Source organism: Giraffa tippelskirchi, chromosome 5, assembly GCF_054371585.1.
Source record: "Giraffa tippelskirchi isolate mGirTip1 chromosome 5, T2T-mGirTip1v1.2.pri, whole genome shotgun sequence".
NCBI lineage: Eukaryota > Metazoa > Chordata > Mammalia > Artiodactyla > Giraffidae > Giraffa > Giraffa tippelskirchi.
In genome coordinates, this window is record NC_137279.1 from 110,155,752 (window position 1) to 110,173,630 (window position 17,879).

The window sequence follows — 17,879 nt, forward strand, 5'->3', positions numbered from 1 at the left end:
CGGGGAGGGGTAGATGCTCATGGCTTCAGCGGCTTCTTGTCCATACTGGAGGAAGAAGTCATGCCTTGTAAGTGCTTCCCAGAGCTGATGCTATGATGGAGGCATGGCCTAGGAGTAGAAGCTCTGCAGTCCTCCGCACTCCCAGCCTCACCTCGGCTGTCAAACCGGTTCACAGACATGAGGACAGGATTTTTGTGGCAACCAGGATGGCAGGTGGCCCTAGGCCAGCAGGTGGAGGGCAAAGCCCGGGTGGACAGGATTAAAGGTCAGACACTGTAGAGAAACAGGCGAGAGGAGGAAAGAGCGCCTGAGGGAGCAGCCGGGGCTGGGTTAGGAATTCTGGTCTCAGGTCGGCCCAGGTGGCTGAAGCGGAAAGAGGGAGCCAGACTGACTCTTTAGACCTAGCCTTGTTCTTCCCATCTGCAGTACAAGGCAGCTCGAGTCAAGGGGCTCTAAGCCTCCTTCTCACTCTAACGTTTGATGACTCCATGTGTTAGTCCTCTCTCTTCTCCCCACCAAAGCCCCTCTCTCTTTCAGTGTCCTGTTCCTAGCTCAAAGTCTCAAAAGAAAGCTAACAAACCAGTGGATTCATACTTAAATGTATTACTGTCCACAAACCAATATTCTGAACTTCCCAAATGTATTACATATTTTTTAAAAAATTATTTTCATTTACTTATTTGGCTGCATCGGGTCTTAGTTGCAGTATGCAGGATCTTCGATCTTCCTTGTGGCATGCAGGATCTAGTTCCCTAAGGACTGAACCCGGGCCCCTGCACTGGGAGTGCAGAGTCTCAGTCACTGGAAATCCCAAGTGTACTACATACTTTCTACTGTAGTATGGCCACTGGAAGGACAGTGGACTTGAAGGCCTAATGAATGAAGGTTTGAATTCCAGCTGTGCCCCTGACTCTCAGCTCGGCTGAGTTGTAGGACCTTGAGCAATGTCCTGGGCCTCCGTAGGCCTTCATTACTTTATGGGTCAAGCAGGAATAACCTGCTTCTTTCAGTAGTTGTGTTGATTAAATGAAGTAACACATGTAATATACATGATTGACATTGGTACCAAATAAAATACTCAGAAAATGTGTCCGCCCACATTTAGGGGACTTAATCACGACCAGAAAGAACAGAGTCTGAGAGATTAAGGTGCAGGAGGCTTACCAGGAGCTTCCCTGGTGGCTCAGAAGGTAAAGAACTGCCTGCAATGCGGGAGACCTGGGTTTGATCCCTGGGTTGGGAAGATCCCCTGCAGGAGGGCGTGGCAACCCACTCCAGTATTCTTGCTTGGAGAATCGAGAATCCCCATGGACAGAGGAGCCTGGCAGTGTACAGTCCTTGGGGGTTGCAGAGCCTGACACGACTAAGCAATTGAACACACACAGGCTTATCAGAGAGAACCCTTGGGATCCACAGGAAGGAAGAGGGGAGGGAGGAAAAGGAAGAGGTGGGGACAGTCAAGCTGCGGCAGTCTCAACGGAGGGTTCAGTCAACCCTACAGGGAGTTTAGAAGCTCAGATGACCCTTCAGAGCTCTCTTGATTTGGAACAAGGGGGCCAGGTCTTTATGCTCCATATCATCAGTCTTTGGATGTGGGCTGCCCATGAAAGGAAATGTGACCTTGGTGTCAAATTGCTTTCTAAAGGGCTTACAGCCAAGAGCTGTTTCCTGTCAGCATTTCCTGCAGCTAGGAAAATAAATCCTTCATTCCTGAAGGGGGACCTGTGTGTTTGCCATGCTGAGTTAATTAGTAGGACTCTTGTCAGATTAAGTAGGTGGCTCCCCAGGGTAAGGCCAGTCTTGCTGCTACACTTTGCAGTATTTTTTCCAAGCCAGCCATTTTACAGTGGTGTGGGCAGAGCCACGCGACCTTCCCAGTGCCCCTCCAGTCTAACAGCAGCACAGACATTCACACCACTGGGAGAAAAGGGTAAACTGCTTTCACATCCCTCCAAGGGAATCAGTCATGAAATTAAAAGACGCTTACTCCTTGGAAGGAAAGTTATGACCAACCTAGACAGAATATTAAAAAGCAGAGATATTACTTTGTCAACAAAGATCCATCTAGTCAAGGCTATGATTTTTCCAGTAGTCATGTATGGATGTGAGAGTTGGACTATAAAGAAAGCTGAGCACCAAAGAATTGATGCTTTTGAACTGTGGTGTTGGAGAAGACTCTTGAGAGTCCCTTGGACTGCAAGGAGATCCAACCAGTCCATCCTAAAGGAGATCAGTCCTGGGTGTTCATTGGAAGGACTGATGTTGAAGCTGAAACTCCAGTACTTTAGCCACCTGATGGGAAGAGCTGACTCATTTGAAAAAACCCTGGTGCTGGGAAAGATTGAGGGTAGGAGAAGGGGACGACAGAGGATGAGATGGTTGGATGGCATCACCGACTCAATGGACATGGGTTTGGGTGGACTCGGAGTTGGTGATGGACAGGGAGGCCTGGTGTGCTGCGGTTCATGGGGTCGCAAAGAGTCAGACTAGACTGAGAGACTGAACTGAACTGAACTGAAGGGAATCAGTCACTTGCAGGTATCTCAGGACCCACTGGATTCTTTTCAAACCGTCATTCCCCTTTTGCTTATGGAGACTTAGAGGGTAGGACGGGACATTTATGGGTAATGCGGTATTTTGGCAGAAGGTTCTTTCTCAGCTTGGCTTTTACATGTTACTAGATCTTCTCTACAGGTTACTTGAGAATGTTTTTGCAGAGTGCTATGGCCTGGGAGCTCTGTCAGTCTCCCTGAAACAGGACTCAGCTTTCATCCAAAGACCAAGACAAGCCAACTGAAACATTGGAAACACAGGGAGATAGTGTGGAAGTCCAGGTAAATAATGCTTTGGAGAGAGGAGAAAAGACATTTGCTTCTTCTCTAGTTAACTTTTCCTGCCCACAAGGAGCTGTTTTTGCCAAGACCGCCTTTAGTGACCCTATATGGCATTTTCACCCCACCTGCATTATTCAGTTGTCTCTAGTAACTTTTTATGTTAACGTTGTGTGTCCCCCAACTGGACTGTGAGTACCTTGAGGTTTTTCTCTAATAGTTATGTTGGTTTCTGTCTCTATCTTAATTAAGAGATCTCAGTTGCTTGAAGGGGAATTAATGTTTTTTGTTCCACTTGCCTGAGCTGATAAATGCCTCTAGGTTAGGGTGGTAAAGAAGCAGCATGGTGTCCTGCAAGGCGTAAACCTACCTCATGCTAAGCAGCAGCCCAGACACTTATCTTGAGCTCCACCTTGGTCTACTGATTGGAATCTTTATAGGGAGGGGCCCGGAACTGGCATAATGAGTGACTCAGGAGATTCTCATTTGGGAAACAGGTAGTGGAAGGAGCAAAGCACTGGGTTTTCAATCCAAGCCCTGTCACCTACTAAGGTCCCCAGTACAAATCTCTGGTCTTCAACCACTACCTCATGTGTACACCAGGGATAACACTTTGCAGCACCCTTGTGCAAATTACCAAGGGAAGATGTGAGTGAAATCATTAACATGGTCCTTGGAATCCAAGTAGGCACTCTTGACTTCGAATACCATTGACATTCTTGCAAAACAGATTCTAGAGCTTTAAGTCATCTCCTCACGTTAGAGACAAGTTCTTGTGAAAGAACAAGTGACGGTTATGAGGAACTATTTCTCAAAATGTGATCTTCAAATCACCTGCATCAGCTGGCCCTCAGGCCCAATCCCCAGGAATCTTTATTTTTAGCAGGATTCCTGTAAGTACAACAAAGTTTGGGAACCATTACCCCAGTGTCCTTTCTCCTCCTTTGCTTTTACCAGTAAACTGGCCATTGATATGTGAGCAAATGGGTGGACAGGCTCTCAGGTTTTCTCAACTAGTTTTATAGCAACTAAATTAAAATTACTCTTGTGGAACAAATGATGCTCATTTCCTACCTCTGATGCATTATGAAAACATGAACTATTTTGAAGTAGGATTTTTCAAGACATTTGAAATTCTGTTTCAAGAGCCAAGCATCAGAAGTACTCTTTATAAATTACACATGCGTGCTAAGTTGCTTCAGTCATGTCTGGCTCTTTGAGACCCTATGGACTGTAGCCTGCCAAGCTCCCTGGTCCATGGGATGCTCCGGGCAAGAATACTGGAGGGGGTTGTCATGTCCTCCTCCAGGGGATCTTCCTGACCCAGGGATCGAACCTGCGTCTCTTACATATATATACACACACAAATTGACAAGGGAGCATTGCTGACATTATGAAAAAAATGGCTATAAGAAGTACTTGTTGAAAAATGAAAAAACCAATAATTTGCTTAAATGCTAGCAATGTAGATATGTAAACAACCACACTGTGTGAACACCTTTTGTACATCAAAGGATTTTCAAATGCTTTTATCTGGCTACACTTGCATTTGCTAACAGTGTAGCAGCAACAGCACTGGACTAAGAGACGAGAGATGCATGAGTCATTTGTAAAATGAGAGGGCTGGACAAGATCAGGCATTCTTATCTTACAGTACATGATTTATGGATGGTTTCAGGGTCTCTGGACACCATGAAGCCATCAACTGAATTTTGCACACAAGCATATACATTTTTATGGGGACAGCGTCTAGCTATTCTTAAGATTCTCAAAAGGTCCAGAACCCCCAAATGATTTAAAAATTATAGACTGGACTATTGTGAAGGCTTCTCTCAGCTCTAAGATTCTAAGGAAAACCAATGTCCCATGTCCTTTTGGGCTCTAACCTGGATGGGTCGTGTATCTTCGTTTGCTTTTTTTAAAGCCAGGAACCAGTGGTTCCTTTTTACCAGTCTGCTCCTTCCCCAACAAAATGGGCCCTGTTGTGCAACATTCTTCACTTGGTACAAACAAGACTATTTTTTGCCCAGACAGTATGATTTAAGTTGTTTTAATGTAGTCTGCTATAAAAATGGATGGAGGCTTCTGCACAGTACATTTGGTTTTACAAATGTTAATAACTAGTTAGTGCTTGTGCTATGTGCTGCACATCATTATGATCTGTTGACCAGGAACAGCTCTCGCAACATGGGTTAAGACCAGAATTGTGAATCATGGAACTTTCACTTAGCACGCACACAGTCTACGGCAAACTTAAATACTAATCTATGATACCTAACTGGATTATTTGATCCATTGCAGTATTGTGCTTGTTTATCTCAGAAGATAGGCAACTAGCAAAAATACACATTTCTTTTGCGCTTCCCCACCCCCATATTACACTGTAAAAGTAATACATTATTCAGTGCACTTTCTAAGAAATAAACTTCCTTATAGTATCTCTCTCTATATATATATCTATGCCAAAACAAAAGAAGAGCACAATGCAACTTGTAAGATTACCATTTCAAGCAAGACAGGTAACAATACTCTGGGATTATAGCCCCCTTTTCTGTTTAGAGAAGTTCCAGTTCATGTGACAATGCACGGGAATAAAATTTAATGCATGCTTGCTCTGGGAAGTTTAAGATAACCTCTTTATCATTTGGTAGACATGCTAGGGCATTAACAGTCTTTTTTTTTTTTTTTTTTTAATGTATTGGCTTTAGTCAAACCATAAGCTGTGCAGACACCAGTGTACTCCAGAGTGATTTATCTTGATTTCCATCACCTGCTTTTCTCCCGTCAACTCATATTGGGTTATGAGGAAATAGGTTTAAATCATAACAGGAGGTCGTGCTGTGTTCTTAGTCACTCAGTCGAGTCCGACTCTTTGTGACCCCATGGACTGTAGCCTGCCAGGCACTTCTGTCCAAGGGGATTCTCCAGGCAAGAATACTGGAGTGGGTTGCCATGCCCTCCTCCAGGGGATCTTCCTAACCCAGGGATTGAACCCAGGTCTCCCGCATTGCAGGCACATTTTTTACCAACTGAGACACCAGGGAAGCCCTGGCTGCTGGTAAGTGTTGACTAGAAGAATGTATGTGAGATCTCTCCACCCTTGTGGACACAAAATCAGGTAACTACCATGTCTGAGGTAGACAGTCGTTATACTCTAGGGAGTTTGTTGGTTGTGCTAGCCAACAAGTTAGAAAGTTTGGAGGCTTCTGTCCACACAAAGTCACTGTGATGGAAATGACAGAAGTTTCTAGAATGAAAGAGGCTACAGCTTGTGGGCTAAATCCAGCTGCAGAAATGTTTAACTAGTATTTAAAAACATTTTGATCAGTTCTTGATATTTAAAAATGAGAATGTTTCTCATGAAAATTTGGATTTCAGAAAAATCTTAGGAGCTGGTAACCCTGGCCTAGCATTCTTGCATAGCAACAAGCAGCTGAAGTGGCACAGGAGGTGCCCTTTTCAGCGGGGCATGGGCACTTCACTTTGCTAGGGCTCTCACTGTTCCCAGCTGTTATACGTCATTTGAGTGAGTGACTGACTTGTTTTTCTCATATATATGACCAGTTGAGCTTTGTGACACTGGGCTGGTTTGGCCTTGTCTTCATGATGCTGAAGACCTGACTTCATGTGAAATTTCCCCCTCCCCATGGACAAGATTCCTTCTTTGATTGGGTCCCAGCTACATCTAGTTGCTTTGGTAGGTAATCTTAACATGCATTTCTACTCATCCTTTACACTATATTGCAAACTCCAAAGATACAATCACACTAATATTTATGTGTTTAAGTGTGTGTATGTTAAACACGTAAAGGGGTGTGTCTATACAGATATATGTATACTTTCATTTAGGTAAAAGTTAATTTGGCTCCACAGATACGGACACCAAGTGCTGGCAGCTTGGAGAATAAGTGTATAGCAATTTGCTAAAACCTGTATAATTCTGACTTATAATATTACAAAGACGGTGAACTTTAAGTTATTGCTTTTTGATTACAGAATAAAGATCTCATTCTGTTGCAAAACTTTTATATAGAATGAGTAACCATTTCCTATTCAAGTAGTAGCAATTGGAATCAGAAGTTCCTTACACAACAGTAGATGCCTGAAGACATTTTTGAAGATGTGATTTCATTCTATTCAAGAACTTACGCAGGAAGCTGGGAGTGATGAAATTTTTCCAAAGTACAAGAAAATCAGCACCCCAACTGCTTAATGTTCAGGAGGATTTCTCAAGGTCTCTATAAAGCTCACTTTGTGGTGAGTTTTCGTCCACCTTTAGCATTCCCATTCTACTTATGCAGCCTTATTTCTGAACACAAAGCTTGTATTAAAACAGTAAACGAGGATTAAAAGCAGTGTTGGTTTTTAACATTCAGAATTCACAGAGGATCTCATTTTTTTTTTACAGTTAAATGATCCATTCTGTGCTTTTGCTGCAGAATCATATTCATATGGCAGTCTAATTTCAGGCACTTTTAAAACATGTTCATCTGGAATAAAAAAATCTGCATGAACCACTTCCGCATAATTCAAAATGAGTGTTGAGTGATTCGAGTCCCCAGACAGACAGCAAATCACCACCTGGTACTCAGTTAGCTTTCTCCATCATAACGTGATGGTGACTGTGAAGCTTAGGTGTCTTTGAGGTGCCCTTCTAGCTTTAGCACAAAGATGGGGATCATAAAATTCCAAACTACTTAGTTTCTACTTATAAAATACAAAAAGGTGAAACACACTAAATGTATTATACAGATGGTTTCAGCTAAGATCAAAATAAATAACATGATCTGACTCAATGGTTTGACTCTTGAGCTCCTGGACGAAATCTGATGGAATGTCAAACGCAGAGACTCCCTCCTAGGCACTAGCTGCTGGTAGGCAAAAGTATCTCAACATCCTTGCCATTGGCGAGAACAGCATTAGAAGAGCAGCTGCTGCCAAGGTCTTCTGCAGTGGTCAAAGAGGATGCCTGGGAGTGAGTTTTGGTCAGGGGCGTGGTAGTGGATGGAGAGGGAGTGAGGCCAGGCTTTTTGGGTGGGATGGGTGGAGGGTTTCCTCTCTCAGCTCTGGGGATGGTAGGGGACTTGATCCCTGGAGACAGGGGGCTCAGAGGACTGGATACTTTTCCTGGAGTAGGTGAATGGCTGGTGTCACCTCTCGCATTGGCAGTGCTGGCCAGATTTCGGTAGTCTGTACCAAAGGGAGAGCTGTTAGGAGACACGGGCTTTATTGGTCCTTGTTGGTTAGTGAATCTGGAGAGCACCTGAGTGACCGTGTTTCGGGCCAGCTGCTTGGCAGCAGAGTTGTCTATGAGGGTAGGGGACAGATCCCTGGATGGAGGGCTCTGCAGACCACTGGCTTGTTGGTCCTGATCTGCTTGGGACTGAAATTTGTGCCGAGCTGCATGGAACCGCTGGTTGATCCCTACTTGGTAGGATGACTGGTAGCCAGGGCTGCTAGCTGATGACCCCAATAAGCGCTTAGTTAGTACTGGTGAAGAGCAAGGAGAGGATGTGAGAGAGGAAGAGGCAGTGCTGCTGGGAGATGGTGAGCTCCCACTGGAAGGTAGATGACTAGGCGTTGGGACTGGTGTCTCTAGTCCCACAGGACACCCGCCATTCTCTACTGCTTTTTCTTGGGCCAATCCCACAGGCTTCTCTCGTGGAGGCACTTGGTGTTCTACATTGCTGCCTGCAATCAACTCCTTGGTAGTCTGCATTTCTGGGTCAAAATGTCCATTGGCTTTTGCATAAGAGTAAGTGGGAGTGGTGGGACCAGGTAGCTCGGTGGTTGTCACCTTGGTTGTGCTGCTCCCATGCGTTTTCTCTGCCTGAAAACTCTCTGTTTGGCAAAATACAGACACTAGCATGGGTGGCTCAGTTACTGTGCCTTTAGACACAGTTACTGGTTTCTTCACTTGCTCGCTGGGGCCACTTTGCTGGTGCAAAGCCTCTAGATCCTTCACTACCTTCTTCAAACTCTCCATTTCTTCTTTCAGAGTTCTGGTCCGGTTCTCTTCTCGGTTCAGCTTTGCTCTCAGTTGTTCCCTTTCAATGTCAAACTCAGATAACTGCTTCTCCACCTGGGCCTCCATCTGCAAGCCCCGCTTCCTCTCGGCAGACAGCTCTTCCTCCAGCTTGCTCACTCGGCTCTTCTCCTTCTCCAGTTTCAGGCTCAGCTCTCCCACCTTCTGGCCCTCCTCCGCGGCCTTGCTGGTGGCCTTCTTGCACTCACGGACCAGCATGGAGGAGAGCTGCTTGTGGCGGGACCGCTCCTCTTCCAGCTGACTGGAGAGTTTCTTCTGCTCTTTTTCAAACTTTTTCACTTGGGACTTTTCAAATTCCAACTACAAAAGAATGCCACCACACATCTTGATTAGAGTAAGGAAACAAAGAGACACTGACAACTGTTATCATGTAGTGTATCAGGTTAGCTGTTCTCTGGCAGGCACATGGGATTACCACACATGCCATGTGCTTACATCAAATATTTCTTAAGTATTACAACACCTAACATAAAAATGTACACACGACGACTTAATCTTGCTTTGATGATTTAGGAGGCACTTCTCGTTCTTACTGTCTCAGGGTTATTAGTGGGAATCTGAATCGTCATTGTGTTCTAGGTCTATGGAAAGTTCAGAGGATTAGAACCAATCAAAACAGAAAGCAGAAAGCCATATAAACTGGATTTTGTGATGAATGCTGATGAAAACAAAACCTTTAAAGCTTCAGTAATAATTCTTTCTGGTCTTAAAAACAAACAAACATAAGTAGCTGCATATGAATCATTCTCCTACACAAATGCCATTGGCTTTAATCATCACCCCAACCTTACTTAAAGCACAAAATGAGAGGGAAAGGGTTCAAGGAACCGTTTTAGTCAGTGTTTTTCAAACTCTGAGACCCATTAATGGATGGGGAAACCATTTAGTGAGCCATTAAGAATTTGAACAAATGAAATAAAAGTGAAAATATAAATGTGTATTATAAGCAGTAAGGGTTATGTATGATTTCATGAGATTTTTGTTTCAAGCATACATATATATGTGTATGTACTTGTGATGTAAAGTATATTTTTTTACTAGGAGTCCTAAGTCAAAAAAGTTTTGAGAGTTCAAAGTTAGTGTTGCCCAAAGTGTGTTCTATGGAACGATGGTCCATAGTGAATGATCTATGTTAACAGATTTTATGAAAACATAGATTTACTAAACACAGAATACCCTATATTGATCTTGAAGACTCACAGCATGCTTTGGCATCCTAAAAAGTATAAACAATTGAAGTTAGAAACCTCTTTGTGTGTTAGTCGCTCAGTCGTGTCTGACTCTTTTTGACTCCATGGATTGTAGCCTGTTCATGGAATTCTCCAGGCAAGAACACTGGAGTGGGTTGCCATTTCCTTTTCCAGGGGATCTTCCTGATCCAGGGATCAAACCCAGGTCTCCTGCACTGCAAGCAGGTTCTTTACCATCTGAGTCACCAGGGAAGCCTCTTTAACTTTGTTTAATACAGTAATTCCCAGAGTTATCTGACCACAAAGCCCTTTTTTTCGAGTAACACGAATTTATACCCTGCAGAATAATCTTCAGGAAATGCTATTCTAGGCAAATGCTGCTCCGAGCCCTTCCACCTTAATTACCTGTTGAGTCAGCCGCTCTCTCTCCTTCTCCAGCATGTAGGTGACATCATCGCCTTCAGCTGTGTCCTGTGCATGCCTTTGCCTTTCTTCTTCAAGGTCTAGGATTACCTTTAAGGAATTAAAAAAATCATTTCCAAATACAGGGAGTCACACTTAGAATACAATTTAACAGTAAATGCCTATCTAAGCATCCAAGATCACATTCCATATATAGGTAAATAAGTAAGTAAATCCCAGTCAGGGCCATCAAAGAGCACACCATCTAGAAGGGTGAAAGATATGTGCTACAAAAAATACAATATGTACTTTACCTCACACAAAGTGGCATGTAAGCAGAAAAGAGGAACTCATTAGCTGTAGGGACTGAAAGGTTTCAGAGAATTAATAAGTTTGGTGGGATTAGGGGACAGGTGTAGGTGATGAAGTAAGGCAGATTCATGGAAAGCTGAAGCTGAGGCTTTCCCTGTTGATACTCAAGTCACTGGAGGTACCAGAGAGTGAAGCCTGAAATTAAACATTTCAAATAGGTGACATCCTAACTGTGCCTTGCTTAATTAATATATGCATCTTGTATACAGTTAGATAAGAAGTAAAAAGATTCTCTAGACTTCATCCTGCATACGAGAAGGTTCAATTATTGAGATCTGAAGTAGAGATTTTTCATAAGGCCTTTTAATTAACTGTCTACCCATTCCACTTACCCTGGTGCCAAGCAATTAAGCCCAACTTTAAGGAGAGTACAGGTTTAAAGGGGCACTTCCCCACATAATCCTGCCTACAACTGCATAATATTCTAATAATTATGGATTTATTCATAGCTTCTGCTCATGATTCAGAGGTGGGTTGGCCTAGACCTCCCCAAGCCAGAGCACTGTCATCCCCATGGTCATTTCTCATTGTTTCTCTTCACTAACAACTGTTATGAATGGAGAAAGAGGACTTTCTGGGACTCCTCTTTAAACACAAAAATCAAAACATTCTGGTGTATTTCCTTCTGGTTAAAAAAAGATTTTGGCTTCTCCTCTCCAGAGAGGCTTCTAAAATTATAGAAATGGGATGAAAAGAAAAAAAACCCTAAAAAGAGAGACTTTGGCAGACAAATTTTTAATATTCTGAAGAAAGAAAGAGGCTAGAGGGATGGTAGCTTCCTGGTACGAAGGAGGAAGCTGTTTTGCCCTGTAGGACCCCAAAGACATAGGGTACCTGCAGGTGGCAGATACTACAGAGAAGAGGTAAGGTGTAGCATGGAAGACAAGGGAACTAGTTCCAGGTCTGTATTTTCAAGAGTTATCTGTCGCATCAACCTGATTCCTGTGCACAGAATGCCCAGCCAGGCATCTACTGCCGAGGAATATACCAGATGTTTATACTCTGAAGAAACAGAATGTGACAGCCTCCAGATTTGGTAATAACAGACATGACAGAGAATAAGGGTGAGGAAAGGGGATTATTTTTATTTTGGGAAGATGGCAGGGTGAAGAGGAAAGGGAAGTGGGGTGCTAACAAAATCCACATCTATAATAAAAAGAAGTAAATATAAGTGTCTAACATTGATAAAGTGAGAGAGCAATATATTAGTTAAAAATATGGAAAAAATATATGGAAGTTAACAAAACAAAACATTAAAAGGAAAAAAGTGGTTGCCTCTAATATTGAGGAGGCGAGGGAATGGGAAGAGGTAGACTAGGGAACCCTATTTTTCATAATAAGCAGCTGCTGCTGCTGCTAAGTCGCGTCAGTAGTGTCTGACTCTGTACGACCCCATAGACGGCAGCCCACCAGGCTCCGCTGTCCCTGGGATTCTCCAGGCAAGAATACTGGAGTGGGTTGCCATTTCTTCCTCCAGTGCATGAAAGTGAAAAGTGAAAAGTGAAGTCGCTCAGTCGTGTCCGACTCTTTGCGACCCCATGGGCTGCAGCCTACCTCGCTCCTCCATCCATGGGGTTTCCCAGGCAAGCCCTAACCATGTAATTGACTGTTTAAATCACTAGTAAGTATAGGAGCCAAAGTGAGTATTGTTAACAACCCTGCCAAGGCACCAGGCTTAAACTGGAATTCTCTCAGGCAAACTGGGACTATATGTATGCTAATTATAAGCCTGTAGGTACTTTGTGATGTCTAATGAAGTCAATGTTCTACTTTGATAAAACACTTAAGAATAGATAGGCAGTGATTTAAAACATTTAATGCTATCTTACATTGAAATATAGTATTAGGAAATCTTGAAATTTTTAACTCTTCTTCTCCCCAATCACCTAGGACCATAAATTATCCCAACACTACTTCAACAGGCATGATAGCCAGCCAGCCCTTTAGTACCACTCAATTACTTTATGTATGAAATGGAAAACAGGCTTGCCTATCAAATAAAGATGCTGTGTAGATTTTCTTATAATATTATGTAAAAGCCCTCCAATTTAGGCAACTAACCCTAACTCATTGACATCTTTTAAATTGGACCATAAATGTCTTCAGATTACTTCAGTCTAAACCAGAGGTTAAACTTTTCTGGGTCTTGGAGAACTCTGAGAATTCTAGTAAGGATAGGAAAAAAAAATTCATTTTCTATAAAATGCATAAACTTTTGGCATTCATTGTATTTTCTGGGGGGTCATGGAACATCTGAGACCTATTTGTGGTTAAGAACTCCCACTCTGGCTTTTTGTTTGGACTCTGTGAAGGGAAAGAAAAATTGTGGGCAAGACCTAAGACCTTAAGCACTTTGTCAGATGCACTTTAAGCAGATGGCTCTCTAAAGCAGGTAACCATAAAGTAAACGAAGATCTATCAAACTGCAGCTGCTAACCCAATTTTTTCTGAATAAAACGCTTCCTACTAAATGCACTGATGTCCCTCCACCTTGTTGATATAAATCTAAACCAACAGTTCTTAAAAATGCATATTCTAGCCAAGCATCTTTTACAGGCCAAATGTGAGCTATAAATGACAAGTCGGGGAATGAAATCACAAGCACTAGAAGAATTCCAACGAAATGAGGTAGAGGAAAGCACAGGTCCTATCTTAGATGCTGTAAGACCTGGAGACAGACAGACAGACACACACACACATACACACACATTCCTAATAGAGAACAGCTTTAAGGTAAACAACCGTAGGGACTGTTTATGGTTTCACGAGAGGTAAAATGCAATGAAACTCAAAACCAGAAATAAATAAAAAATAATCTACTGGCTTGTATGTTTATAGTCAGGTAAATTCTCTCTCTCTCTGATACAGCATTCCCCAAATACCCAAATACCTATTAATCTTTCTATTTATCACTTAAGTAAGCAAATAGAGAACACTCTGTTCAGCTACAAGGCTTGGTCAAGCCCCAGTTTGTTGCCAAAGTTTGGGTAATCAAGAGTTGAAAAAACATACCAAGTGTTTTGGAGTGTCATATCAAGAAAGAATGTCATCTAAAATAATGTGCCTGAAATACTTCCTAAATTTAACATTTGGAATAACCTGCATTTTCTATCTCCTGGCTCCTAGGCAAGCTAATTTTTTTTTTTGGACACCCATGAGACCTCCCAGTTGAACTACCATGAGACCTGGCAACTGACAGAAAAGTATCAGGCACTATTTAGAAAGCTGTCATAGGAGCCTGCAGGCTTGTGTCAGCCGGTCACCCACCTTGCGGTGCCGGCTCTCAGCAGCAGCCAGCTGCGACAGCATGCGCTCTTGCATGTTCTTGCACTGTTTCATCACCACCTTAAGAATTGAGAGTGGGTTCGTGCACACTGGCTGCTTCTCACCATCATTCTTCTCTTTTAGGGTTTCAAAGTCTCTCTGGAGCGCCATTAAAGGATCACTGATGTTGTATTTTCCATAGCGTTCTTCAATGAAAGTATCTCTGTGTTGGGCCTGGGAAGGAAAGAAAAATAAGCATTTTGCTTTCAAATATTACTGAAGAGGGAATTTGCTAGCAGTTAAACATCAAAGGTGGTAGTGTTGGTATGAAGTAACCTGTGGACTACAAATCAGACGGGCCATCTAAGTATAGACACAGCATCAGAATAGGGGCACAGCATACTAATGAGAACAAATACTAATACAGTGCTAATTACATGTTAGATGCTGATCCAAGTGTTTAGATTCAGATTACCTTATTTAAGTTTTACTTTGATTTTTAAAGTAGTGCTATCATTTCCATTTTGCAGATGAGAAAATTACTATGCAGAGGTCAAGTGACTTGTTTCAGGTCACTAGTCTAGCAAGCTGTCAGAATTGGGATTTAAACCCAGGCAGCCTGGCTCTAAAGTCTGTGACCTGAACTGCCATGCTTACTGCCTCAGCTTATGAATGCTTATATTACCAACAGTTATATCTTATCTTTCCTTGCTGAGTTATGGCATTTGCATTTCTAAAATATGGTAAACATATTATCTTTATGAGTTTACAGATTTAGAGACCTAACAAGGTGGCCACAGATAAGTAAAGGATGTTAAAGATAATTCTACATTATAACTGAGGACTGGTTGTGATTTCTCCACATAGAACTTCAATCGACTGCTGATGGGTCAAGAGGGTGGAGGCTCTCAGCACTAGGGGTGCAGACAGAATCCCTCTAGTCCCTCTTCCAGCCTCCTTTCAGCTGCTATCTTTCATCTCCATTCTGTCCCCTTCAGGGCTCAGGGAACTTGAGCAGGGACTGTGGGCTGGTGCTTGGAGTCTGGCCTAGGGCTTTGGGCCTGGGCACCAAGTCAGGTCAAATGATCAGGAAGGCAGTCGAAGGAGATTCTTAAGCTACCCTCTTGTCTCTGCTAGGAAAAATCTGAAGTACTATTTCATTTGAGTATCATATATTACGTGCAGGTGAACAAAGGACATTAACAATCACTTTAGTGAACAGACATTTAAATGTTTCCTAAGACATTTTACACACACACACACACAAACACACACACACACACACACAAATGAAGTGTTCATAGAGGGTTGAGGAAACTTCCTCAAAAGTCACAGCAAAGTACTGTATAATTTAAGCTTTCAAATGAAATCTAGTTACAAAAACTATTGTCATTTCTCAATAAAAAAAAATTATTTTATCAGGAGCTATATATATATTTTTACTACCACTACCCACAAATGGGAACCCATTTGAAAAGAAAAATACACAATTCAATGACCATGCTTAAAAAACAGAACAAAAACCCTCAAGAAAATAAAGCAAACATGGGTTTCTTTGACACAGAAATAGGTTTTAGTGCTGAACACTCGATGCCTCCTTCTTCATTAGAGACTGTCAAAGTTCAAGACTCAGGAATTAGCCTTGTGTTACAAATTTGTATTGGTATTGGTTGGCAAATGCTCAAAGCAGAGTTAGAAGCCCTAGGTTTTACTTCTGGCTTGACTACAACCATCTTAAGCAATGACGTTATTGGAATATTTGGATAATATCTGTATACTAGAAATTTGAAATTCACTTGTTGCTGTAAGTTACTGTTAACTAACCCCCTAACCTTATTACAAGTATGTATGTGTGCACATGTGAGCATGTAAATTAGAAGAATCCTATTTTGAGGTCCAAAATAAAAAGAAAATTCTCAGTAAAATTTCAAAAATTTCAAAATCAAATCCATTTAGGATGGAGAAAGACAAGACCAATTCCAAAACTGACTATCATCATCATCATCATTTTGGTTGCACCTTGCGGTATGCTGGATCTTAGTTCCCTGACCAGGGATTGAACCCATGCCCCCTGCATTGGGAGTTGGGAGTCTTAACCCCTGGACTGCCAGGGAAGTCCTATTATTTTTAAAAAAAATCATGGCAAGAGTAGACAAAAAAGCTAATTTTAATTACATATATAAGAGCATTAATGTCAAACAAATGTGACTCATCAATGTTTTCATGAAGAACGTCTGTTTCTTTAAGTTCAGGTATAAAAACATGAGATTGCTAACCCAGGATTCAATGAAAGTATCCATTTGTAGCTATTAATGTTCTATGGCAAATCCTTATTTAGCAAAACAGACAAAGGAAGAAAGAGAAAAAAAAACTCTTTAAGGAGTTGAAATCCCACTTTTCTGTCACATCTTTTACTCATGATTACTATTTCTATAAGATTAGCTATGGAAAAGAAATGATTATTGGTACTGAAATTGGCTTAGTAGGGCAAAAAGGTAAAAGCAAACCTGAATATTTTTATGACTTTTCCTTTTCAGAACACCATGGATAAAGCGGTATGGGAGAGCAGAGCTGGGAGTACAATTCAAGATTGATATCAGATCTGTTGAGAAACTCCTCTCAGGTTTGAGTACATAGTTAACTCACCCTTAAAAATATGATTTTTTAAAACCCACACCGTTATTATCCTGTAGAAGTGATAAGCATCACAGAGTTACAAGTAATGGATGCGGAGCTTCTGTGGTGAGGTCTCAGACTTCTCTGAGAATAGTTGTCAAGCTGTCTGTTTTCTCTTTAAGTACTTCACTGTAATTCCATATCACTTGCATAGTAATTACAAGTTATATAAAATTGGTAGCTTCAATATAAGTGAAAAGAATCTGTGAAATAATCGAAAAAAGATTCCTTATCATGAAACAATTCTCTTAAGTACATTCTAATAAGGGCCCGAATATGGGAAAAGTGAATTCTGTATTTATTATACCAAACAGTGGATTAGAAAATGAGATGGAATACAGTATTTTCCAACCAACTTAATGCGTCAGTCAGGCGAATTGGATGGATTACACACTTAACAACCTAAATAATAACAACAAAAATAGATGTTAAGATTTGATAAATGAAAGAAGAGCTTTAGTGGAAGGAAGTATGTATGGTTATTTGGGCTTCCTTGGTGGCTCAGATGGTAAAGAGTCTGCCTGCAGTGCGGGAGACCTGGGTTCGATCCCTGGGTTGGGAAGATCCCCTGGAGAAGGAAATAGCAACCCACTCCAGTATTCTTACCTGGAGAATCCCATGGATAGAGAAGCCTGGCAGGGTACAGTCCATAGAGTTGCAGAGTCAGACATGACTGAGCGACTTCACTTCACATGGTTATTTATTCCTATTTAACAAATTGCCCCCAATTTAAATGTTTAGTGAACCGTTTTTAATCTCATACAGTTTCTGAGGGTCAGCAATCTGGGAAGGGTTGAGGGCTGAGCTGGGTGGTTCTGGCTCAGTGTCTCATGAGGTTGCAGTCAAGCTGTTGGCCAGGATTGCAGGCATCTGAAGGCACAACTAGGGCTGGAGGATCCACTTCCAAGCTTGGTTGTTGGGTTAGGCCTTGTTTCCTAGCATGTGCTGGCTCCCCACAGAGCAAGTGATGTGAGAGACAGATAGACACAGACACATCAAGATGGAAGTCCCACTGTCGCATAACCTAATCTCAGAAGTGACTCACCATCATTTCTGATGTGTTCTAGCAACCACACAGACCAACCCTGGTAAATGTGG

The 17,879-nt window shown here is 42.1% G+C and overlaps 2 protein-coding genes across 33 annotated transcripts in view; one reads left to right on the forward strand and one right to left on the reverse strand.

The window, feature by feature from the left end:
- The window catches only part of ST7L (suppression of tumorigenicity 7 like), a 190,540-nt gene that overhangs the window by 134,426 nt on the left and 38,235 nt on the right, over positions 1-17,879 (forward strand). For 21 of the 22 annotated variants that reach the window (XR_014054750.1, XR_014054756.1, XR_014054758.1 and 18 more), the window contains one exon: positions 16,643-16,728. Coding sequence is in view for 15 of the 22 variants with exons in the window: in XM_081493557.1 (XP_081349683.1) it covers positions 16,643-16,699 (57 nt within the window). In the remaining 7 variants the exon portion in view is untranslated. Of the gene's footprint in view, positions 1-16,642; positions 17,204-17,879 lie in introns of those variants that run through there. The other variant, XM_081493570.1, reaches the window with a different exon arrangement.
- Positions 4,866-17,879, reverse strand: part of CTTNBP2NL (CTTNBP2 N-terminal like) — a 50,040-nt gene continuing 37,026 nt past the window's right edge. For all 11 annotated transcript variants that reach the window (XM_081493597.1, XM_081493594.1, XM_081493601.1 and 8 more), the window contains 3 exons: positions 14,109-14,339; positions 10,473-10,580; positions 4,866-9,177 (listed from right to left, as the gene is read on the reverse strand). In XM_081493597.1, coding sequence (XP_081349723.1) covers positions 7,696-9,177; positions 10,473-10,580; positions 14,109-14,339 — 1,821 coding nt within the window. In that variant the 3' untranslated portion in view covers positions 4,866-7,695. The remainder of the gene's footprint in view (positions 9,178-10,472; positions 10,581-14,108; positions 14,340-17,879) is intronic.